This window comes from Vipera berus (assembly GCF_964194415.1).
Source record: "Vipera berus genome assembly, chromosome: 5".
NCBI classification, from domain to species: domain Eukaryota; kingdom Metazoa; phylum Chordata; class Lepidosauria; order Squamata; family Viperidae; genus Vipera; species Vipera berus.
This window is the reverse complement of record NC_138207.1, coordinates 84,715,721-84,740,547: the sequence shown is the minus strand read 5'-3', so window position 1 is coordinate 84,740,547 and position 24,827 is coordinate 84,715,721. Positions and strand designations below refer to the sequence as shown.

At 43.2% G+C, this 24,827-nt stretch overlaps 1 protein-coding gene across 2 annotated transcripts in view; it reads left to right on the top strand.

Annotated features, from left to right (window-relative positions):
* Positions 1-24,714, top strand: part of UNC5B (unc-5 netrin receptor B) — a gene marked incomplete at its 5' end in the record, with an annotated part of 216,946 nt that extends 192,232 nt beyond the window's left edge. For both annotated transcript variants that reach the window (XM_081328218.1, XM_081328217.1), the window contains 9 exons: positions 3,548-3,742; positions 4,817-5,206; positions 7,867-7,954; positions 9,644-9,812; positions 10,963-11,196; positions 20,420-20,569; positions 23,053-23,217; positions 23,622-23,800; positions 24,399-24,714. In XM_081328218.1, the coding sequence (XP_081184344.1) occupies positions 3,548-3,742; positions 4,817-5,206; positions 7,867-7,954; positions 9,644-9,812; positions 10,963-11,196; positions 20,420-20,569; positions 23,053-23,217; positions 23,622-23,800; positions 24,399-24,564 (1,736 nt within the window). In that variant the 3' untranslated portion in view covers positions 24,565-24,714. The remainder of the gene's footprint in view (positions 1-3,547; positions 3,743-4,816; positions 5,207-7,866; positions 7,955-9,643; positions 9,813-10,962; positions 11,197-20,419; positions 20,570-23,052; positions 23,218-23,621; positions 23,801-24,398) is intronic.
* Between the last annotated feature and the right edge of the window lie 113 nt (positions 24,715-24,827).

Sequence of the window (24,827 nt, the reverse complement as noted above, 5' to 3'; positions counted from 1 at the left end):
TACTCCTGAGGAAGCTCCATTGAAGGAATAATTCTTCATAGCTTTAGAGGATCAAGAGGGACAAATAAAACTGAAGGAAAGCTTGGAGATGCAGCCATGAAATAAGTCCATCAGGAGGCCCAATGGACTTTGCAAAAGCAAACTGGATTTATTTTTTAGAGTCAAAGGCATTTTTACTTTAAATGTGGTAGCTGGGATACAACAGTTTTCACCTCAGTATTAAAATTGAATTATTAAAAGCCAGGCCCCAGAAAAAAAAGAGAAATACATAAGTCTCTTGCCTTCAAGATTTCCCCAAATACTCACTTTAATAACTCAAGTCTTTTGTTCCTTCATTTCTTGAAAAGGTGATAATAATGCTCCAGTTAACTGCTCAGTAAAAGGAGAAGGCTCTATTATTGGGGCCTTGATTGCAAAAGTAGTGGTTGAGAGAAAGTAGTAATTAGTCTTAATTATATTTGCACTATTTATAATTATAACGGGATTAGCTGGACATCTCCCTCTGAGATTAGAGAAAGCCTCCTGCTGTGAAAGAGAAATTCTAGCATCTGGAGGTTTTTTTTTCTAGTTCTGTGCCATCACCCGGAAACTCCTGCATTAGACAAAACATGGAGCATGATAAGATCAGAATCCTAAGTGGTTCTAAACTAGTTTTCTTCTTTTTCTTGCAAAAACACAACTGGAAGGCTGAAGAGATCTCTCTGCCCTGCCTTCCTCTTTGTTGGACTGCCAACTCACACGAGGCTTTGACTTCCTTTCCCAAAATACCACACTACACCCTGATGCATCATTTCTAACCAGAGAAATAAATAATAGGAACAGACTTAGTTCTGAGTAGATGAGGGGTAGGCCACCTTGGCTCTTTCATGACTCGTGGACTTCAACTCCCAGAATTCCTGAGCCAGCATAGCTGAGGAATTCTGGGAGTTGAAGTCCACAAGTCATAAAAGAGCCAAGGTGGCCTACCCCTGGAGTAGATCCTCCAGAACTATAGATAGTCCTTGACTTACAACAGTTCATTTGGTGACTGTTCAAAGGTAGGAGGGCCTTGCCAAAAGTGACATGACCATTTTTCATATTTATGACCGTTGCAGTATCCCCAGGGTCACATGATCAGAATTCAGGCACTTGGCAACTGACTCACATTTATGATGGCTGCAGTGTCCTGGGTGATGTTATCCCCTTTTTGCGACCTTCTGACCAGCAAAGTCAATGGGGAAGCCGGATTCACTTAATAGTCTTGTTGCTAACTTAACAGCAGTCATGATTCTCTTAATGACTGTGGCAAGAAAGGTCGCAAAATGAGGCAAAGTTCACTTTTAACAACACTCTCACTTAGCATCAAAAATTTGGGGCTCAGTTGTGGTCATTGAGGACTACCTGTAATAGAAACATATTCAAATCCGTGCGATGCGCATGGAACTATATTTCACTTAAATCTTCACAAGACTGAATTCAACAAAATCCCAGTAGAGAATCCAACCAAGCTGTGGGCTTTCTCCCTGTAAGAATCTTTTCCTCTCTTAACTTGGATCTTCTTTTTTTTTTCCTTTCCCTGATATTTTTTCTTGGCCACCAGTAACTTGTCAATGGCTTGTAGGCAGTGGGTGGGATTCAAATATGTGAACAACCAGTTCTCTGTGTGGATGCCACTTCCGGAACTCCATTCTGGGCCTGGGCAACAAAAAAATTAGCTACCGGTTCTGACGAACTGGTGCGAACCGGCTGAATCCCACCACTGCTTGTAGGGCATCTGCCAGCCCCCCCCCCATTTTTGTTTTGTGGGAATTGGAGTGTTCCTGCCAGCCCTTCCCTTTGCCAACCCCTGAGGGGAATTTTCCACAGCAGCTCTCCGAGGCTATAAAAGATCAAAGCATGTGCTCTCAATTGAACGTGCACCATAAAAGATGGTAATTGCTTCTGCTTGAGGGGGATCCGGCATAGAATAATTTTCATCATTATTAATTTAGGGCTTCCCCCCCACTCCTCTAAAGTCCATTAAAAATCAAACGAAGGGTTAGTAAAGATTAACACTGTATCCTGATAGGTTTCCCGGATATTGGATAGATTTGGGGCTGTCTCCGAAAAACTTTTACGCTCTCATCCCCTTGCCTGTCTTTCTTCCCACTCCAAAATTCTTTATTTTTGTGAGCCGTTCCTTAGCTCACGGACAGGCCATAGATGTTGCTAAACTAGAAGTCCTCCTTCATTATTGGAAAGAGGGGAAGTTGTACTCTGCAACATCTGGATATTACAGTTTCACCACACTGATCATCATATTCAACCTTCCACTCCCACATTTTTCTTTCTTTTACCAGATTTAAGATTGGCATCCTTCAGTGTAGGGCAGGGGTAGGCAACCTTGGCTCTTTTATGACTCCACGAGTCATAAAAGAGCCAAGGTTGCCTACCCCTGGTGTAGGGCCATACAACATGATGCTATATTCATCTGTAATTCAGAATAAAGTCTTCTTGATGCACCCAGGTAGTGTTAAACAGGGTTTCAAGAAGACATTTCCCATCGCCACTTTCCAGCCTTTTTGATTTATTTGCGTTACTGGCCACTCTGTCCTACAGCCAGGGGATTTCCTGCCGGACGTTTATATAGACATTAAATGGTTTTGTCCCTGGTTAGCTTTGCAAAATCAACCAAGGTTGACTACATGCTGCCATTTGGTTGGGCATATATATCATAATAACACTAGAGTAAATATTATATGGATGCACTGCAGGAAGATTACATGTCCTTACCAGCGTTAGTCATAAATATATACTCCAACCTCTATGCTACCTGATCTGTATTTCACATTGCACTGAGACTGGTGGAGCGAGGAATTACTTTAGTAACAGCTAATGATGGAAACCAGACAGGAGTGTTCCTCTGTATATCTGTACTCCTCTTTATAAAATCCCTTCTGTAGAAAATGTGTATTTTAAATTACCAGTTACTTCTCCTTCATTTCACTTCAATATTCCTGCTGTCCCTTGATGAAGAATCTCCCAGAGGACCACACACCATGATAAATACAGCCCAGATATAATTGCAGCATAAAAATCTCCTTAGTTCTGCTCCATATATTCTGCCTCACAGAGAAGGAGACTCCAGGACACTTGTGGCGAAACAAATCCAGAAAAGCAGCCAAGAATTTAAAAGAAAAGGGGTTGGGGGTGGGGGTGGGGGTGGGGGTGGGGGTGGAAGAATCAAGGTAGGTCATTTGAATGTCAAGTCTCTTTGTTGTGCCTGGAATAAATCATCAGCTTAAATAAAGGTGAGATGAGGCCTGTTTGTAACATTTTGAAGATAGCCAAAACCAAATCACAGCTAGAAAAAAAACCAGTTGTGCCCTGGATATTCCACTGGCCTTTAAGCGCTGTAGTCTTTATTTTCCTGGTTCTGATTGGCAAAAGGCAACTGGACGTCCTTTGGAAAAAAAGCACCTTTGAGACTTTGATCTTTATGTATGTGTAGAAAGTTTATAAATTAGGAACTGAGCAAAGAGAAAGTGACAACTCTGTCTAATCTCTCTCTCTCTCTCTCTCTCCCTAGTACTGGAGGCATCTGGTGATGTGGCTTTGTATGCTGGCATAGTGGTGGCCATTTTTGTCTTCATTGTTATCTTGATGGCTGTTGGGCTGGTTGTGTATAGGCGAAACTGTCGGGATTTCGACACGGACATAACTGACTCCTCTGCTGCATTAACGGGAGGCTTCCACCCAGTTAATTTCAAAACTTCCAGAAATGGTAAGGTCCATCTTCATCGGCTGTGAACTTAGCATCATGGCGTTTGTACCTTCTGTGTATTTGTGAATCTTCTCAGACAGACAGATAGAGGACAAAACAGAGATTTAGACTTGTGCCTGCTATTCTTTTTTCAACCTGGGCTGGTTGGGCTCATTTTCTTTACACAATAGAGTTGGTTTTTCCATTTAAAACAATAAGTATATTAACAAAAGGGATTAAATAAAATAGGGTAAAGCAAATAGCTATGGTGGGGGGGGGGAGGAAGAGGATCTTGTTAAGTAAAAATGTCCATGGTTTCATATGATTATGAGATAACTTTCTCCATCCGTTTGTACTAATGATAATTTCATATGAAGACATTTATTGCTATAATGCCAACTTCCTTAGATAAGTTTTAATAGATAAAATGCTTCTTTTTCTTCTGTATATCGGTTTTCATAGGAGACATTTGTGGTATTGCTACAGGGAAAAAACCTCATGACACTGTAAATATGAAATAAAATAGCCCTATTCAACCTGAGGTCCAGGTATATTGGACTGAGGATCCAGCATAAATATCTGCAAACCAACAATTGCATCAGATTGGAAATTCAGATTTCATCTGATGAAATGGAGTCAAGTCCACAAAAATTTCTGCCATGATCAATATGTTAACATTTAAAGATTCCAAAGAATGCTGCTATGTTTTTTTTTGCATCTGAAATATTATACAGATTAGATATTTTAATATTTTACCAAATCTATGCTTGAGTATGCCATTGGCATAAATTCTATGAAATACATAAAGTTAACAGATATACCACTGAATATTTAGTAGCTTGTTTAACTAATCAGCACAAAAGCTAGGAGTTAAAATTTCACCGTTTCCATTCTTGGCTATTTTAGGGCCACAAATTTGTTATTGACCACAGCAGCGGTAATCAAGGTTCAGTTTTGATTTACTGTTTAGGCAGGGGTTGTTGTTTTTTTCCTCAACTCATTACAAGATGAAAATAGTTGTGGTTAATTTAAAGTGGGCTCTTATTATATTACATTTGCCTTTATTGGAAACGCTTACTGAGCTTTTTTTTTCAGACACCCCCCAATTGCTCCATCCTTCGGTGCAACCTGATCTAACTGCCAATGCCAGTGTGTATCGCGGTCCTATGTATGCCTTGCAAGATTCTTCTGACAAGATCCCGATGACCAACTCTCCGTTGCTCGATCCTCTCCCTAATCTCAAGATCAAAGTGTATAATTCCTCCACGGCACCCTCCTCCTCCGGGATGCACGAAGGGGCAGACCTGTTAGGAGCCATGCCCCCGGGCTCCTTCCCAGGAGACTGCTACAGGGATCATCATTTCATGAATCTAAGAAACAAAAGTATGGGCTCCCAGCAGCTTCTGACTCTGCCTCGAGATCCTGGGAATAGTGCCACAGGGACATTTGGCTGCCTGGGAGGAAGGCTCGTCATCCCTGGTACAGGTATGTAAGGGAATACACAGCTTTTCATAAGATGAAGACTCAGTCCAGTGAAGAAGCACAGTCCAAGAGAATAGCAGAATAGGCTATTTTGGAACCATTAACTGATTGGTTATGTGACATTAAATCAGTTTTTAAAAAAGAGGTTTCCTCTAGTCCAGGGCTTTTCAACCAGTGGTACGGGTACCACCTGTGGTACATTGGCACCTGGCAGGTGGTACGCGACCATCCTAGAAAAGTGGTAGCCAGGGAGCTGAACCAGTGGCAGCACGGCACAAGCCTGAGTGAGAGATGGCTGGAGCTGCAGGGCTGTCAGGGTTCAGTGGAAACAGCAGGATCAGCGCCAGGCTCCAGCTGGAGCTCAGCGCTGATCCTGGCACTTCTGCTGAGCCCAGAAGAAGCGCCGATCAGCTGGAATATTACAGCATCTCCAGGGTCTTGTGATTTACATTCAGATGCTTGGCAACTGATTCATATTTATGACGGTCACAGTGTCCCAGGGTCATGTGAAGTGACCAAAACCTGCTGCAACCACCCAGCAGATGGGGAAATAAAAACCAAACACCCACCACCACCACATTGCTCACAACAATGAAAACCTTGGACAAGAAGAAGAGCGCAGCCGACAGGCAGGCAGGTGTCTTGCTCGGCTGTGACTTGGGAGGCACTTTTTTCAGTGCCATTGTAACTTCAAACAGTCACTAAGGAAACTGTTAGGGGTCGAGGACTACCTGTACTTCATCACTTTTTTTCCTTTTGGGGGGGGTCATCCAAGTTTTTGACACCTTGCTAGGCAACTAGTGGTACTTGGATGTTGCCATATCCTAAAAGTGGTACAATGGGTGAAAAGGTTGAAAGCCCTGCTCTAGTCTACCCAGCCATGTCTAACTCTAGGGGGCAGTGCTTATCTTCGTTTCCTAGCTTAGGGAGCCAGGGTTGTCCAAAAATGCTTCTGTGGTCACGTGGCCAGCATGACTATATGCCGAGGCACACGGAACGCTGTTAGCCTTCCCATCAGAATGGTACCTATTTATCTCCTTACATTTTGCATGCTTTCAAACTGCTAGGTTGGCTAGAGCTGGGGCAAGAAGAGGAGCTCACCACACCACTACTTGGGTCTTGAACTGCCAACCTTCTGGTCAATAGCCCAATGTCTTAATCACTAGGCCACTGCGTCCCCATTACATTAAGTCAGTGCATATCCTCAACATGTCTTCCAAAGTGTACCCCTTGCCAGTGTAACTTGAGTCCAGCCACTTTGCTGCTCTTTCCTTCCATTTTTCTCAGTGTTAGAGCTTTCTCTAGAGAATTAGGGTTTTTTTAATAACGTATCTGAAGTAAGATAATTTGAGCCTGGTCATATGTGAACACTCTAATGAGAACTCTGGTTTGATTTGATTTGTTTGTTGATCCCTTTGTTTTCTTGGCTGTCCACAATATTCTTAGGAGTCAGCATGCATAAGGCTTTGGCTTCTCTTCTCTTTTATGCAATTTCTACAGTTTATTCTGACATCTACTTTGACTTCTTCTGTATCTTCATCTTTGGATGACTGTTTTCATGTTCATCCTTAACAGCTCGTTTAAGCTCATTCTACAGTTCCTCTGGTACCTTGTCCATGAGATTCCGGAGATGCAGGATTCCAAGGTGATTCCTGGTGTTGTCCTTGAATTTCAGAACCATGGACAGCTCTAAACATATATACACACACTCCATTGAGGACTCTTGAGCCCAACTGAATCTTTACTGTTCAGATAGTCCTTGACTTATAACCATTCATTTAATGACCGTTCAAAGTTATAACAGCACTGAAAAAAAAACTGATATAACCATTTTTCACAATTAACAATCATTGTAGCGCCACCATGGTCACGTGATCAAAATTCAGATACTTGGCAACTGGTTCATATTTATGTGCCAGGGTCATATAATCACCTTTTGCGACCTTCTTGACAAGCAAAGTCAATAGGGAAGCCAGATTCACTTAAGAAGTGTGTTACTAACTTAACAACTGCAGTGATTCACTTCACAAGAGTGGCAAATAAAGGTTGTAAAATGAGGGAAAACTCATTTAACTACTATCTTGCTTAGCAACAGAAATCTTGGGCTTAACGGTGGTTGTATGTCAAGGACTACCTGGAGTACTAATTAGGGTTCTCCATTCGATGGACTTACTTTGAAATAGATTGGAAAAATAAATGACCGTGTACATGGTTGAAATGCTATGAAAACAATATACCAGAGGTATCATTCTTAAAGATAGTTAGGATAGTGTTTATAGTCACCATCAAGATGTAGTTACTAAAAACAATGCTAAGCCATATTCATTTGTTGAGAATAATTAAACGTAGTTCCCTATATAAAGGTGAGGGCTAAAAAAACCAGGTTATGAACTTGCTTGAAGGTTTACTGGGAGCTGCAGTGATTGTAGGATAGATCATTTGCAACTTACCTTGACTTGTTTTGTGCAGCCCAATTCAGGAAGGCAAACAGAGCCATCAAATATTAATTATTAAAAAAAGGAGGTAGGAGAGGCTGTATCAAGTATTCTATGGAATTAAGAATTATGTCACATAGCTGCAGAGAGATAGACAGAGTGATGCTTTAGGAAATGTTCTTTGTTATATCATCTATTCCTTTTTTTTCTTTTTTTTCTTTTTTGTAGGTGTTAGTCTGTTAGTGCCACATGGAGCAATTCCTCAGGGGAAGTTCTATGAAATGTATCTGATGATCAACAAAGCAGAAAATATTCTGTAAGTAGAATAGATCGCGTATCTCGTCTTGTTTTTACTCTGACCTCCCTAGCCTAAAAGTGATATCCAAATAAAGGACATCCACTTAAGGTTTCTTTTTATTATATTATTTTAGAACAGTCTTCCCCTACCTTCATACGTGCCTTTACCTGGTCAAATATTAGCATGCCAGACTCGATTCAAGGTGATTTTCTTGCACATAAGTCTCAGTATTCAGAATTATCTTACTTAGTTCCAGTTCCTAACAGAAGAAATTAGAGTGCAGATAACTTAATCCCTTTGCTACCTGGTTGCACTGTCTTTTGGATATTAGACATATTCTGCTCCTTTATGCAACAGTCATACTGCGTCTTATAATTTCCAGAACTGTAGCTAGAGTTAGATTGCTTAAAACACCCTTCGCCAACTTTGTGTCTTCCAAATGTAATGAACCAACTCCCATAGCATGGCCTGGAGTTGAAATACAATACATCTAAATGGGGAAAAAAGCTGCCAGTGTTCTGTACCAGCCTGCTACCGGCCCTGCAGAAAAGGCAGGGACAACCCCTTTTACAAGAAGGCAAGAGGCTGGAATTAAGCCTGCCAAATTTATTGATACAAAAACAAACGGAACACAAGACACGAACCAAGAAACAGGAGCTTTTCAAGCGGTTGCCTTCAGCAAACCAGCCCTCCCACGCATTCCCCTTTTATACAGTTCAGGGCGTGGCTTCTCTCTGCCTCCTTCCGAGGTGCCCCATTACCTTCCTCTGTTTACTCCTGATTGACTGCCTCCTGCGTCGGGCGTCCTTGAACAGGGCCAGCTGTGGGTCATCTTCATCCACGCTGTCAGGCTCACACAGCTGGGTCTGCGTCGTGACCAGGTGGGAGGGGCCTGGCTGAGGGCTCTCATCAGCAAGATCTTCAACCCCCTCAGCAAGATCTTCAACACCCCCCTCCTCCTCTGAGTCGTCCGACCCAACTGCCGAACCCACAGGCTGACCCTGAATCACAACAGCCAGCACCTTACTGAAATCATAGGATTCTGACTTGTTGAGTTGGAGTTTAGGTTGGCATTTATTTATTTATTTGTATCCCAGCTTTATTATATTTACAAATAACTCAAAACAGCGAACATATCCAACATACTTTCCTCCTATTTTTTTCCAACAATAAGAACAACAACCCTGTGGACTGGGGTGGGTTAAGCACTACGTGGTCACATGTATTCAGCAGATAGATAGGGTCAGGTCAGAAAAGTGATTGGGGTAAAGAAAAAAAAATGAATCAGGACAAGGAAAAATAACAAATATTCATTAACTCAAACAGTATGATAGTTCAAGAAAAAGAATTATTTCACATTTTAAAAATAACAGAATGTTACATTGGTTAACAGTTGTGAATTTCAGCAACAAGGTATGCATTGACTTCAGTACTCCACTCTGTCTTGTTCCTGCTAAAGCAGGGGTCTTCAAACTTGGCCCTTTTATGACTTGTGGACTTCAACTCCCAGAATTCCTCAGCCAGGCACACTGGCTGAAGAATTCTGGGAGTTGAAGTCCACAAGTCATAAAAGGGCCAAGTTTGAAGATCCCCGCGCTAAAGAGTATGAAGTTCAATTTTCTCAGATATTCTTTTCCATTTCTAAGACGATTACTCTGCAAGAGTTCCATAGAGCCAACAAAAGTGTCTTGCGTTTGTCCTTTCTAGCTTTCCCTCTGAAGGCACACAGACAGTACTGAGTCCCAGAGTGACCTGTGGTCCTACGGGGCTGCTCTTATGCCGCCCAGTCATCTTGACTGTTCCACATTGTGCAGAGGTCACTTCCCCAGACTGGATGTTGCAGTTGAAAACCCAGTCCCACCAAGGACACTGGGAGGTAAGCTGAATTAACCAAAGAAGTACATGATGATGATGATGGTGGTGGCGGTGATGATGATGATATTGGAATGAAGTCTTATAGAAGAAGTTGTAGTCCCAGTTGTGGAAGTTCAGTGTATGTCGCTTATCCAAGCAACTTGGTGGCCTAGTGGTGAAGACACTCACCTCCCACTCTGGAGGTTGAGAGTTCAATCCTAGGTAGCGGCAGATATTTCTCTCTTAGGGAGCAAAGAAAAAATATCTGCTGTGAACTCCGTGTGGCATCAGAAAGGGCATCCAGCCAGTAAATACTCACTTCCATCCAGTCGCCCCAACTCTACCCTGAATAATTAAGGGATTATAGAATTGTAAAAAGGGAGAGTGTATGTTGCTTATCCATCTGTGGAGCAATTCATTTATTTGACAGAATAACAGAGCTGGAAGGCACCTTGCAGATCTTACGGTCCAGCCCTCTTCTCATGCAGGAAAGTCGATACTATTTGATAGTGAAGATTGATTTTCACATTGTAAAGCATTATTTTTAGTTATTTTTCAATATTCAAACTTCTGTTTTTAATCTTTACTTTTTCTAAAAAAATATCTCTCCTTAGTATTTAGCAATTTTATTCCTAATACTAGATCTCCTGTAAGTTATGAAAAAAACAGTCCTGCACTGCCTCAGCCAGCATGGTCAGGGATTAAGGTGGTTGTAGTCCTGCCACATCTGGGGAATCAAACTCAGAAAAGACCAGCATTTCTATTCTGTAACAACAGTATTCAGTGTGGCTAGAAAGTGTCATTCTGTGTAATAGTATTAAAAAAACCAATGTATTCAATACTATTAATGCTTCCTGGCACAGCCGGGCAAAATTTGTGTAAGAATGATGGAAACCCTTACATATCCCTTCAAAACATCACAGACCACATTTTGCAAAGTAAGTTTAGTCAACTGCAGTCTCCAAACTAAAGGAGATGCCAATGAACAAAGTCTCTTGACTCCAAACTTAGCTTTGCTTATCACATCCCGTCATTTCTGTTTTTAAAGGAACACTATGTGTACAGCTCTCATAATTGGAGGGAGGGATTTTAAGTAGGTACTCCTTAAAATGGGTATCCAGGTGGAACCTACAATGTTTTTATTCCCTTCTTACCCCCTTTTCCTCCTCCAGGAAGTTGTGACACTAGATGAAGAGACTTTAAACACACCTTGTTACTGCCAGCTGGAACCCAGGTGCTGCCATATCCTGCTAGAACAGCTTGGAACATACGCCCTTGTGGGAGAATCCTATTCTAGGTCAGCCATCAAGAGACTGCAGCTGGCTATTTTTGCTCCCACCCTCTGTACCTCATTGGAATACAATCTCAAAGTATATTGCTTGGAGGACACACCTGATGCTTTAAAGGTAATGCATAGCTGAGGTTGTTCTTTCCCTTTTCCCCTTCCCTGTCCTCTGTGCTCTCAATAAATAGTCCATACTTTCCTTACGCATATACACTTACACAAATTAATGTAGATTAGTGTAGAATTCAGCATGGCCTCCACCATCTGGGGGTTCTCCCAATGTATTGGATTGTAATTCCAGTCTTCTTAGTCCATTGCTTAAGCTGGCTGGGTGCGATGTGAACTTTATGACAGCTCACCTAGACGACAGTGAGTTGTAGAAAGCCATTGCAGAACATATTTGTGATCCTATTAAGAAAATCCTCAGACCACAGAGGGCATTTTTCCTTCATGACACTGAATGATGAGTTGCTTATTTTAGAGCGTGCAAAGTGATGTTTGCTCCATACGGCTTTAACAGAGACTTGACATATGGGTAATTAAAAGGGGAAACAAAAAACCCACAAATGTATCTCATATGGTTTTGTGGATCGTGCCAGCAATGGTGTTATTGGAATTGTGCTTTAATCATCTTTGCCTTGGCTTATCATGCACTGTTCAGTTCACCGGCAGCCAGGCAACCATGTTTCAGGAGTTGGGATGTAGATGCCTACAAGATCAACACAAAGTTTTACCAAGTGAACTATTTTCCATTGGTATATCTAGGAAAGACAGTGGCTCAATGGCTTAATGACAATGGTGGTTTGAGTCCTAGCAAGTGGGTGGTGGGGTGAGCTCCCATCACTTGCCTTAGCTTATGCCCACCTTGTGTCACGGTTCCGACAGATGAAACCCTTCAAAAGAACTTCAAGGCATTGTTTTCCTTAAGGAATCTTTTATTCGGGAAACAAAGTATCGGCACTGCGTAGTTGAACCCAAAAACTAAATTCCCCTCCCCTGGATAAAAAGTAACAAAGTGCAGTTCCCACAGTCATAAAGCACAATCCCCAATTAGCTTGAAACACGGGCTTTCTCCCCAGCTCTCCAGCCCGCCAAAAGGTTATTAGCTCTGGACCCAATGTGTCCTTGGATTCCCACGGCATAGTTATTACTACTATGACTAACTGAACTCTCATTCCAATCCCCCCTCCCAGCACCAACTGATTCTAAAAGCATAGAGAAAAATGGCTGCATTGTTCATCCGTTGTCAAAGCAAGAACATCCGCTGTTAGCAGCGTTGACACCTTGCAGTTTGAAAGCGTGTTCTTTGTGAGTCGGTAAAATGCCGTAGTTACCACTTTGGTGGGGAGACAAGCTGTGCCGCGTGCAGGCAGTCAGATTCCTGATGGCCCTGAACATTCCCAGTTGTGGCACCTGCTTGCAAGGCAGCTCCAGGAATGATAGGGCCCTTGGGTGAAGCTGAAGGAAGAACCACTTGTCTTTCTTTCTAATGTAAAGCCAGCTTACCCTCCTGTGGCACACCTTGGGAAGAGTGCATTTCCCATAACAGGGCTGGTACCTTGGCAAGCCAAACTACTACTCTGCAATAGCATTGTGGTCTCCTGGCTACTGTAACAATGCCATACGCTAATAATAATAATAATAATAATAATAATAATAATAATAATAATAATAATAATAATAATAATAATAATAGATATATCTGTTTGTCCTTCAATGAGAGAAATAGAGGTGGATATCATTATTACCAGTAGGGACGCGGTGGCTCAGTGGGTTAGGACGCTGAGCTTGTCGATCAGAAGGTCGGCAGTTTGGCGGGTCGAATCCCGAGTGCCGCGTAACAGAGCGAGCGCCTGTTACTCGTCCCAGCTTCTGCCAACCTAGCAGTTCGAAAGCACGTAAAAAAATGCATGTAGAAAAATAGGGACCACTACGGTGGGAAGGTAACAGCGTTCCGTGCGCCTCTGGCGTCTAGTCATGCCGGCCACATGACCACGGAAATGTCCTTGGACAAGCGCTGGCTCTTCAGCTTTGAAACGGAGATAAGCACCGGCCCCTAGAGTCAGAAACGACTAGCACGCATGTGCTGGGGAACCTTTACCTTTATCATTATTACAGCTTTCGTACCAACCCAGATCCCAAAGTCTTCAAAAGAGGAAATTCAGCTTCCAGCTTCCTCAGTCTATTGCCTTTCTTTGTTTCACCGGACCCGTCCCAATCTGTGTGACCAATGATCAAGGATTAGGTCATACGGCTGTAATACTGGAGGTAGGCAGTATTAGATGTGGGAAAGTTTGCATAAGAATTGATTTCAATTGCATCAAGTGGTACAGATAGATTTTTGTCTGACCCACCCTTACCTCCTGAAATGCGTAGGAATCTAAGTTCCTAATAAATGTGCTAAATTTCTTTATGTATTCTAATGAGGACTGGAGAAGGGGACAGTGTGTCCCATGAGCTAAAGGTTAGTTCATCGTGCTTATAAGTTGCTGGTTTTCTCTGCAGATGATTGCTACATGCTTGGTAATTCTTGTGTGTCCCATAGAAGTGCACTGAGTTTGCGTAATGTTACATAGGCAAACAGTTGACGTGGTTATTATCCAAAGATGAGCCATTTTTGAATCCTCATCTTTAAATACCTGCACCTTATAGAAACACTTCTGTTTCCTACTTCGGTACTGTTAGGTTTCCCATATTTTAAAAAAGGCTATAATAACTTATTCAAGAAAGTTGATTGTTCAGTACTTCTTGTCCAGCTCTCTCATTTGCACTTATTTTGGACCTCTATGCCCCAAAGAGGGCCTGCTGGTAATCCAAGCATGCAATGTGACTTAGGAAAGGTGTTACTCGGGGGAGCAAAACAGCCTGATGCAATGAGCTGAAAAGCGACACAGAGTTTAGTTTCAGTAATAAGTTCCTTTAACCCATTCCTCCTTAGGGAGCAGCCCTGACATTTTCCATGAAGCTCCCAGGAGGAGAAAGAAAGTATTGCAGGAACTATTTTGTGTCCTATTTTGAAGATAGAATTTAAAAAAAAAAGATTTGTTAGCTTTTAATAGTTTTCATGTGGGAAACATCTTTTTCCTATCAATTTTTGCTAATGTAGATAATGGGTAGGCCTTTAATTTCAATACACCTATTAAGAAGAAAGAAAGGAAAACAACAGCATCCCAACATAGAGTGAATGGTGCTCTGGTCATGTATTGTGATTCCTTAACTTGGATATGAATATCTCGGAATTTGATTTTGTCAAACAGCTGACAGCCTACAGGAGATGGGGAAAAGGGTGCAGAAAGGAAGAGTAACTGCTATGCTCTTTCATTGCTGCAGTCATAAGCACTGTAACTTTCCTTGACCACTTGTCCCTATTGCCCATAACACCAGTCTATATGTACTAGAACAGTGGTGGCGAACCTTTTAGAGACCAAGTGCCCAAAACCCGCACCGCCCCCTGGCCCACCTACCTGCTCTGCCGCCTGCCTCTGCTCCATCCCCGCTCCACCCCCTGCTCCACCCCGCCCACTCGCAGGGCTACCCACCGCCTCCACGGCCCGCTGATAACCCAGACGGCCCTGTAGCACCATGGCAGCCACGCCCTCCACCCTTACCCAGCAGAATCTTCGGGGTGCGAAGGTGGAGTCTTGTCCCTGCTGCCTGGCTGCCATGTTCTTGGCTGTGCTGCTCCCCACAGGCCACGCCCGGGGTCAACTCTCCGGGGGGGGGCTTCTGGTGAGAAGGGGGCCATGGGGGGAGGCGGGGCTGGGGCAGTGGCGCCCGTGCCCACAGAGAGGGCTCTGAATGCCACCTCTGGTACGCGTGCCATAGGTTCGCCACCACGGTACTAGGAGGATCACCATGTACAAATTATAATTTGTGTCCAAGTGATTCCAAAAACCTAGAAGATTCACCTATGGCTTTATCTTATGCCCTAAAATTCTGCCTTGGAGTTTTTAGCAAAAATAAGGATAGGTCTGGGAGTTCCCCACCCCAATCATTAGCCTCTTCAACCAAAGAAAATTTGAGAAAGGGGATGAGTTTTCCTGTTTGATATATTTCTTATGTCATCAGAGTCGTAGAAGAGAGCTGAAAATCACACTATTCCATTGCTTTTGTCTTAAGATAAAAACCGGTCATAATCTACATTGCATACAGGTAGTTCTCAACTTACAGCATTTCATTTAGTGACCATTCCAAGTTACAATGGCACTGAAAAAGTGACTTATGACCATTTTTCACACTTAGGACTGTTGCGGCGTCCCCATGGCCACATGAATAAAATTCACATGCTTGGCAACTGGTTCATATTTATGACGGTTGCAGTGTCCCATCTTTTGTGGTCATCTTTTGTGAACTTCTGACAAGCAAAATCAATGGGAAAGTCAGATTCACTTAACAACCATGTTACTAGCTTAACAACTGCAATGATTCACTTAACAACTGTGGTAAGCAGGGTCATAAAATGGGGCAAAATTCACTTAACTAATGTCTCGCCTATCAACACAAAAACGTTGAGCTAAATTGTGGTTGCTAGTACATCGTCTTCAATCATGCAGTTGAGCCATCTTATGTTATTTATCTGAAGCTTCTGAGAAACAGAGTAGATTTTAAGTCTTATAATCAAACTCTTTAGACATTTTAAAATGTATGCTAACTGGCACTGTGCACAAGATCTTTACAAGTCCATCTTTCCCAAGTACACCGCTTCCATTTATGTTGGGTCTTGATTCCCAGAATTCCAAGCCATCGTGACCAAATTCTCTGATGGATGGCAATTTTGGATGTAGTATCTGTATATCCGATTGTATCTATCCAGGAAGGCTGAATTAGCTACTTATTGTGATCTTTTGGGTGCTCTTTAGTTCCCTACTTTTCAGGGTTCAAGAGAAATACAAAAATTGATTCATAATCCCTGTGTAAGTTGGTAGATAACCACTTAATGGTGTGTTGAGCACATTCTTGGCCTACAAAAGATTTCACATCAGTCTTCGGCAGGGCTTTTTTTCTCATAGAAAGCTCAGAACGGAGTTCCGGCACCTTTTTTGGATGGCACCTTGTAGGGTAGGCAAGGCAGGTTGTATGACGTGTGAGTTCCGGCACCTTTTTCTTTTACAAAAAAAGCACTGGTCTTCGGATAAAATATGTCAAATTGTAAGGCCGGGAGCAAGTCACTAGCCTGACCTGTTTGAGGGCCACTGCCAGACTGTCTTGATTTGGTCAGGTCTGATCTAAATATAGGACTTCTCTTTATAAGGTCTTCATCTAATTAATGTAATCGCATCATTTATCATTTTAATATCCCCTTCTGGTTTCCAATGTCAAGAGGTGATCTGGAGAGTATGGAACCATGGAACACATACTCTGATTTGCATTTCTGTATGATCCAATCTAAGGGACGCGGTGGCTTAGTGGGTTAGGACGCTGAGCTTGTCGATCAGAAGGTCGGCAGTTTAGCGGGTCGAATTCTGAGTGCCGTGTAGCAGAGTGAGCGCCTGTCACTCGTCCCAACTTCTGCCAACCTAGCAGTTCGAAAGCACGTAAAAATGCAAGTAGAAAAATAGGGACCACCACGGTGGGAAGATAACAGCATTCCGTGCGTCTTTGGCATCTAGTCATGCCAGCCACATGACTCCGGAGACGTCCTCGGACAAGCGCTGGCTCTTCGGCTTTGAAACGGAGATGAGCACCGGCCCCTAGAGTTGGAAACGACTAGCACGCATGTGCGGGGGAACCTTTACCTTATGATCCAATCTGCCCTTAATAGCAAGTCACAAGTTGAACAGGTCCAGAATAGGTTTTCTTGTGTGCTTTTTTTATAGCCAAGTTTTCTTTGTGATCAAAGTATAAAGGCCAGTTATGAAGAAAGAAACTGCTTAGTTGCTATTCCTCTGAAACTACCTATTGTCGAGCTATTTCCATAGCCTATCAATAATGTTAGCATCACTTTGCATGCCTAATGAAAGTGACCCATCATTCTTAATGAAGTATAAATCTCCATCTGCCTTTTTACCAACCAGAGTGATTAGTTCCAGCAATCAACATCAAGCTGGTATTTTAGGCCTTATTGTGTTGTGCATTTTAACCTTGATGTCACAACTGGCATTCAACCTCCCTGCTCCCATCCCAACCCACAAGTTAAAATAGCTTTTGAAAAAAGGACTCTAGAAATTATCTTTTTACATTTTTATAAAGGACATGGCTCAAGAAATTGAAGTAGAATGCTTAACGTTGCAAGATTGTTATGGTATATACAAGGTGAATGCCTTCAGGCAGTGAACTCTACTTAATTACTCCTCAAATAAAGCTTTGATCAGGATAACATTGTGAAGGTTGCAAATATAATATGGGTGTTTTCATTATTGTTATTATTTTTAGATGAGAGAGAAACCTGCATTATAACTGAAGTGAAATAAATCATAATGAGATTATTGATTTTTCAAGTGATTGGTTGATTTGAATTAGGACATGTGAGATCATAGTGTACTAGTATAGCTGGTTGGGCGTAAGTTAAATTTAGCATCTAGACTATTGACAGCCTTTAGAGCAGGGCTCTCCAAACTTGGCAACTTTTAGACTTATGGATTTCAACTCCCAGAATTCCTCAGTCCCGGAATGGGACACCTTACTTCAGCCAACTCGCCCTGGCCAATTCACCACAACCAACTTGCCACAACACAACTCACCATGGCCAACTCGCCATGGGACAATTCTCTGTGGGATAATTCAACAATTCAATTTAATTATTTAAATTAACTTTAAAAATAATTTTATTTTTTGTCATTCACATTTTATTTGTCCCCCCTTTGGCACCCGAGTATTTCTTCGATATGAGTGTAACTCTTGTCCCCGTGGCGAGTTGTCCACATCGAGTAAGCCACAGCAAGTTAGCTGTAGAAAGATGGCCGTGGCGAGTTGTCGTAGACCTCCTCAGTCCACCAGTTTGGAAAGCCCTGCTTTGGAGCATTAGAGAAGATTGCCAACTACGAGGTGCTATCTGGTGCCCATGATAGGCAAAGTCAAGTGAGAGAGAAAACTTTAATTTGTTAATTTGCTCAGACATTTATTCAAAGAGATACTCGGATGTTTTTGGTAGATGGCTAGAAATTGTTGTTCTTGTTGTTAGCTGTGAAGTCATGTCCGACCCATCGCGACCCTATGGACAATGTTCCTCCAGGCCTTCCTGTCCTCTACCATCTTCTGGAGTCCATCTAAGCTCACGCCTACTGCTTCAGTGACTCCATCCAGCCACCTCATTCTCTGTCGTCCCCTTCTTCTCTTGCCCTCAATCTTTCCCAGCATTAGGCTCTTCTCCAGTGAGTCCTTCCTTCTCATTAGGTGGCCAAAGTATTTGAGTTTTAGCTTCAGGATCTGGCCTTCTAAAGAGCAGTCAGGGTTGATCTCCTCTAGGACTGGCCGGTTTGATCGCCTTACAGTCCAAGGGACTCGCAGGAGTCTTCTCCAGCACCACAGTTCAAAGGCCTCAATTCTTTGGCGCTCAGCCTTTTTTATGGTCCAACTTTAGCATGCACCAAATAATTCAAAGGCATGGAAACTCAAACCGGGACCTAGAAATACAGATAGCCATGTACATCAGCTCTCTTCAACCTGGCCTCTGTCTGAATGGGACTGGGATTCCCAAACTTTTAAGGTTAGATTGGCCTTGTTACCCAGAAGTCGCTTTTTGGCTAAGGTTGTTGAGAGTGTGGTGGCGCATCAGCTTCCTGGAGGAAACTGATTATCTGGACCCGTACCAATCGGGTTTCAGACCCGGACACAGCACGGAGACGGCATTGGTCGCGCTGGTGAATGATCTCTGGAGGGCAAGGGACAGGGGTTGCTCCTCTGTCCTGGTCCTATTAGATCTCTCAGCGGCTTTCGATACCATCGACCATGGTATCCTGCTGCGGCGTCTCAGGGGGTTGGGAGTGGGAGGCACCGTTTTACGGTGGTTCTCCTCCTACCTCCAGGGCCGCTCGCAGTCGGTGTTGATGGGAGGGCAGAGATCCGCCCCGAGGCCTCTCATTTGTGGAGTCCCTCAGGGGTCGGTTCTCTCGCCTCTCCTGTTCAACATCTATATGAAGCCGCTGGGCGAGATCATTCGTGGTTTCGGGGTGGGGTATCATCAGTACGCTGATGATACCCAACTTTTTCTTTCCACCCCGAACCAACCCAGTGATGCCCTCGCCGTGATGTCCCGGTGCCTGGAGGCGGTTCAGGTCTGGATGGGGAGAAACAGGCTTCGTCTCAATCCTGCCAAGACTGAGTGGCTGTGCATATCGGCATCTCGGGCTAACCAGACTATTCCACCTCTAATGATGGGGGGTGAGGTGTTACCCCCCGTTGATAGGGCTCGCAACTTGGGCGTCCTCCTGGATTCACGACTCAATTTTGAAGACCACATAGGAGCCGTGACCAGGGGGGCTTTTGCACAGGTTCACCTGGTACGCCAGTTGCGTCCCTATCTGGACCGAGACGCCCTACGCACAGTTACTCATGCGCTCGTGACCTCCCGTTTGGACTACTGTAACGCTCTCTACATGGGGCTGCCCTTGAAGACCACTCGGAGGCTTCAACTGGTGCAGAATGCGGCCGCACGAGTTGTAATGGGGGTCTCCCGATACTCCCATGTAACACCTCTACTCCGCGAGCTGCATTGGCTTCCGGTTGCCCTCTGGGTGAAATTCAAGGTGCTGGTTATCACCTATAAAGCCCTACATGGCCTGGGTCCGGGGTATTTGAGGGAACACCTGCTGCCGGCATCAAATGCCCTTCGCCCAGTGCGCTCCCACAGGGAGGGTCTGCTCAGGGTCCCACCGGTAAGAGATTGCCGGCGGGTGACACCCAGGGATAGGGCCTTCTCAGTGGGGGCGCCTGCCCTCTGGAACCAGCTGCCGGTGGAGCTGAGGACTGCCCCCGACCTCCGGTCATTCCGCCGGGGCCTGAAGACCTGGCTCTTTGAGCTCTCGGGCCCAGGCTGAGGAGTAATTTATTTTAATCGGGGTTTTAATTGCACAGGGTTAGTTTAATCTTTTTTAAATTGGTTTTAACTTTTGTATTGCTGGTTTTTTAACTCCCTGTAAACCGCCCTGAGTCCTCAGGGAAAGGGCGGTATATAAATGTAATAAAAAAAAATAAAAAAAATAAATAAAAATAAAAAATAAAGTCCTGGGAACTGCATATCTGGAAGATGCCAGCGAGGCAATCTATGATAGGGTGTAGATGTACACCAGCTGTCACGTTCCTTCTCTATCTCACCTCTCTTGTATCGCCTTCCCAATAAAATTGCTTTCTTTTCTTTTCTTTTCTTTTTTTTACTTTTTTGTCCTTTTGTTTTGCTTGTCCCACAGGAAGTGCTTGAAATAGAAAGGACTCTTGGTGGCTATCTGTTAGAAGAGCCTAAGCCTCTACTGTTTAAGGACAGTTATCACAATTTGCGCCTCTCGGTTCATGACATCCCTCATTCACTTTGGAGGAGCAAACTCCTGGCCAAATATCAGGTGAGTGCTTTTATCTTATCAGTTTAACAACAGACTAAGAGTGATTCTGTAGGGCCTTCTTTGAAATCCTCCATCCCGATGGGTTTGCAAAATTTCCCCACTGCTCCAAAAATACATTCATGAACACATTTAGTTTCCCAAGGTGATACATATGAGTCTTTTAATCGATGGTTCCCAGACAGAAAGCCATTATGTAAAGAAAAGAAAAGAAGAAATAGGGGAGACATGATAGCAATATTCCAGTATTTGAGGGGCTGCCACAAAGAAGAAGGGGTCACATTATTCACTAAAGCACCAGAGGACAGGACAAGAAACCATGGTTGGAAACTGAACAAAGAGAGAAGCAACCTGGAATTAAGGAGAAAGTTCATAACAGTGAGGACAATTAACCAGTGGAACCGCTTGCCTTCAGAAATTGTGGGCGCTCCATCACTGGAGATTTTTAAGAAGAGACTAGATAGTCATTTGTCTGAAATGGTATAGTTTCTCCTGCTCGAGCAGGGGGCTGGACTAGAAGACCTCCAAAGTCCCTTCCAGCTCCATTCTATTCTATTCTATTCTATTCTATTCTATTCTATTCTATTCTATTCTATTCTATTCTATTCTATTCTATTCTATTCTATTCTATTCTATTCTATTCTATTCTATTCTATTCTATTCTATTCTATTCTATTCTATTCTAACCACCAGTTGAATTTTCTTCATTATTAGTAAAGGGACTTGTCTCCTTGCTGGATTATAGGAAGGAAATCTTGGATTTAAGTGGGAAATAGTAACCTCATCCCATTCATCTCAATAAATTTTGCTAAAAACAGTCTGTGCTTGGAAAAGAAGCAATGTTCAAATATCTCAGGGGCTGCCCCAAAGAAGAGGACGTCAACCTATTCTCCAAAGCACCTGAAGGCAGAACAAGAAGCAATGGATGGAAAGTAATCAAGGAGTGAAACACCTAGAACACGGGTGTCAAACTGCTGGCCTGCAGGCTGGATGCGTCACGCGGAAGCCGCACCCACCCCATTGCCGGCAATGCCAAATACGTCATGCGACGTCATGTGACATGGCAAGTTTGACATATCTGGCCCAGAACTAAAGAGTAATTTCCTGACAGAACAATTAGCCAGTGGAGCAACTTGTCTTCAGAGGTTGTGGGTGCCCCAACATTGGAGGTTTTTAAGAAGAGATGGGAGAACCATTTGTCTGAAATTGTATAGGGTGTCTTGCTAAAGCAGGGGGTTGGACTAGAAAACCTTTTAAGGCCCTTCCAACTCTTATTATTCTGTTAATCACTTTAAGTTTTAGGCATTGCCAAAGATCCTGATGAGTTTTCACCTTGCACATTGGCAAGATTGGAAATATATATATTTATTGACTATCTCGGAAAACTTCAGCTGACATGCCTGCCACATCCTTTCCTTCTTCCATGTTTCATATTTTCATCTTGTCCAGGGGTAGGCAACCTTGGCTCTTTTATGACTCGTGGACTTCAGCTCCCAGAATTCCTGAGCCAGCATGGCTCAGCTTGGAAACCTCTCCCTTTTCCCTCAGCATGGCTGGCTCAGGAATTCTGGGAGTTGAAGTCCACGAGTCATAAAAGAGCCAAGGTTGCCTACCCCTGATCTTGTCCCTTTGCTTCTCCATTCTCCTATACAACTAAGATTCATGTTCCGTAATTCCTTGAAAGGAAAATTATGAAATTAAGTGGGGGCCCCCCACAATGCCATGTAAACACAATAAAAATGTACAATGCCAACGTCTTCATCTTATAAACCTGGGTTGTGAATTCCAGCTGAAAACAATCTGGAAATTTCTCTTGTGTAGCTCAGAGGAGCCCAACTGATTTATATCAAAGACTTACCTAGTTCAACACAGTGTTTTCCACAGTGACCACTCTCAGTTATTGTTATGTATGCAGGCACCTGCATAGCAACAGCCACCAGGGGGCGTTGGCCTGAACGGTTTTGGCGGGAAACCAGGGCCAACCCCATTGGCTGTCCACTTACCTGGCCGGGTATTTAAGGAGGCCAGGTAACCCTCACTCCCCAGTTCACTACCCCCCTTCAATAAAGAGCTGAACTCACACACCGGCTGGCGTCTCTTCCTTGCGTCGGACCCACTACACAATAGTTATCACTGGGGAGCCCGCAAGCAAGCAATTACTTAGCAACTAGTAAATAAGACAGAGCTTCCTCAATTAAACTACCATATAAAAGACTCTAAACCAGGGGTCTTCAAACTTGGCCAGTTTAAGACTAGCCGACTTCAGCTCCCAAAATTCCTCAGCTAGGTACGCTGGCTGAGGAATTGGCCAAGTTTGAAGACCCCTGAGCTAAACCTTGTTCTTGGAATAACGAAGAGAAAGTACACAGGATTGTTTTTGTTTTGCTTTTTCCTTTTTTTTTAAGGACCTATCTAAATTTTCACTGTGGTGACATCTTGTGTCACACATTTGTTCATCTTTTCGGTTAATTTCCTATTTCCTTCAGGAAATCCCATTCTATCACATTTGGAGTGGTAGTCAGCGAGCCCTGCACTGCACCTTCAGTCTTGAGCGATACAGCCCAGCTACTATGGAACTTACTTGCAAAATCTGTGTTCGGCAAGTTGAAGGAGAAGGGCAGATATTTCAGTTACATGTTACACTTGGAGAGGTAAGCAAGGGGAACTGGATAAGAAAAAGCAAACTGAATGAATGAATGAATGAATGAGACAAAAGGAACAAGATATTTAATAATGGGCCTAGTACAGGGGTCTTCAAACTTGGCCCTTTTATGACTTGTGGACTTCAACTCCCAGAATTCCTCAGCCAGGCACGTCAGCTACACTTTCCATTTTTGTGCATAGAGCTATATCAAAGTAAAAGGTTGAGGCTGTATGTTATTATTATCTTATTCTACTGCACTAAAAAGAGTCAGGAGTCAATGCTTCTCTTTCTTTTCCTGTTTTCCCCTACGCTTTTTCCTCTTCCCATTTTTCCTTCCTTACTTTTCCATTATTTTCATTTTTCTTTGTGTTCTATATTTTGGTAAACTAATAAAATTTTAAAATTTTAAAGAACTCCAGCTCCTCTGATGCCTTGCGGTCCTACCCTGGCAGTGCCGTGATAACCCAGCTTGGACCACACGCCTTCAAGATTCCTCTGTCCATTCGGCAGAAAATCTGCAACAGTCTTGATGCTCCCAACTCCAGAGGGAATGATTGGCGACTCCTTGCCCAAAAGCTCTCCATGGATCGGTGAGTTTTTCTTTAATGCTTTGATTTTCCCACAGGAATTAAATGAGCCAAGGTTGGAGATGTATGCCAAGAATTATTTCATATGTTCCTTGAAATAATGTTTATAAATTCTAAAGGCCGTGTGATTGGGTTGTTATGTTCTAGATCAGGAAATTGATTTATTGACAGGGAATGCTTATATAAAACATCTCATCCCCATGATTTTCCTCAGTCCTTAATATTTTTATTTTATAGTCTCGTATTTTTCTTCAGTAGCCTTCTTTCAAAAACCACTCTAGTCCTGAAAATAATTATGATTTCAGTGTTCTGATTTCATGGGGTTATGGATTTGATTAGGATGCTAGTCTACGTATGTGAGCATTGGCATCAGAATGTTTCAATTACTAATGTTGATCCTGAAGTTCAAAGCTGATACTTAGTAAGCTAAGTATCTAAGTATACTTAGATACTTAATAAGCTAAGTATCTAAGACTCCAGAAGATGGTAGAGGACAGGAAGGCCTGGAGGAACGTTGTCCATGGGGTCGCAATGGGTCGGACACGACTTCGCAGCTAACAACAACAACAAAGTAAGCTCTCCTCCTTTTCACCTTATTTAGGTACCTAAATTTCTTTGCCACCAAAGCCAGCCCAACAGGAGTGATCCTGGACTTATGGGAAGCTCAACATCAAGACGATGGAGATCTTAACACTCTGGCCAGTGCCTTGGAAGAGATGGGCAAGAGTGAGATGCTGGTTGTCATGGCAACAGAAGGAGAGTGTTGATGCAGCTGTTGGAGACTTCCAGCCACGTGGAGGATTGAGTAAGAGAGGGACAGGGAAGAAAAAAAAACTTAAAAAGAGGAAAAAAGCTCTTTGGAACCAGTGGGAAACAATTGCAGAGAAGGAGCAGAGCCAAGGCGCTGAAGGATTCAACTCAGGTTTCTTCTCCTTCTGATACTCCTCCCTCCTGAAATCACAATCAGCCTTAGAAATTGCGGAGTTTACAAGCAATCCAAGTGTTAAAGACTCCTCCTCCCTCCTATTCC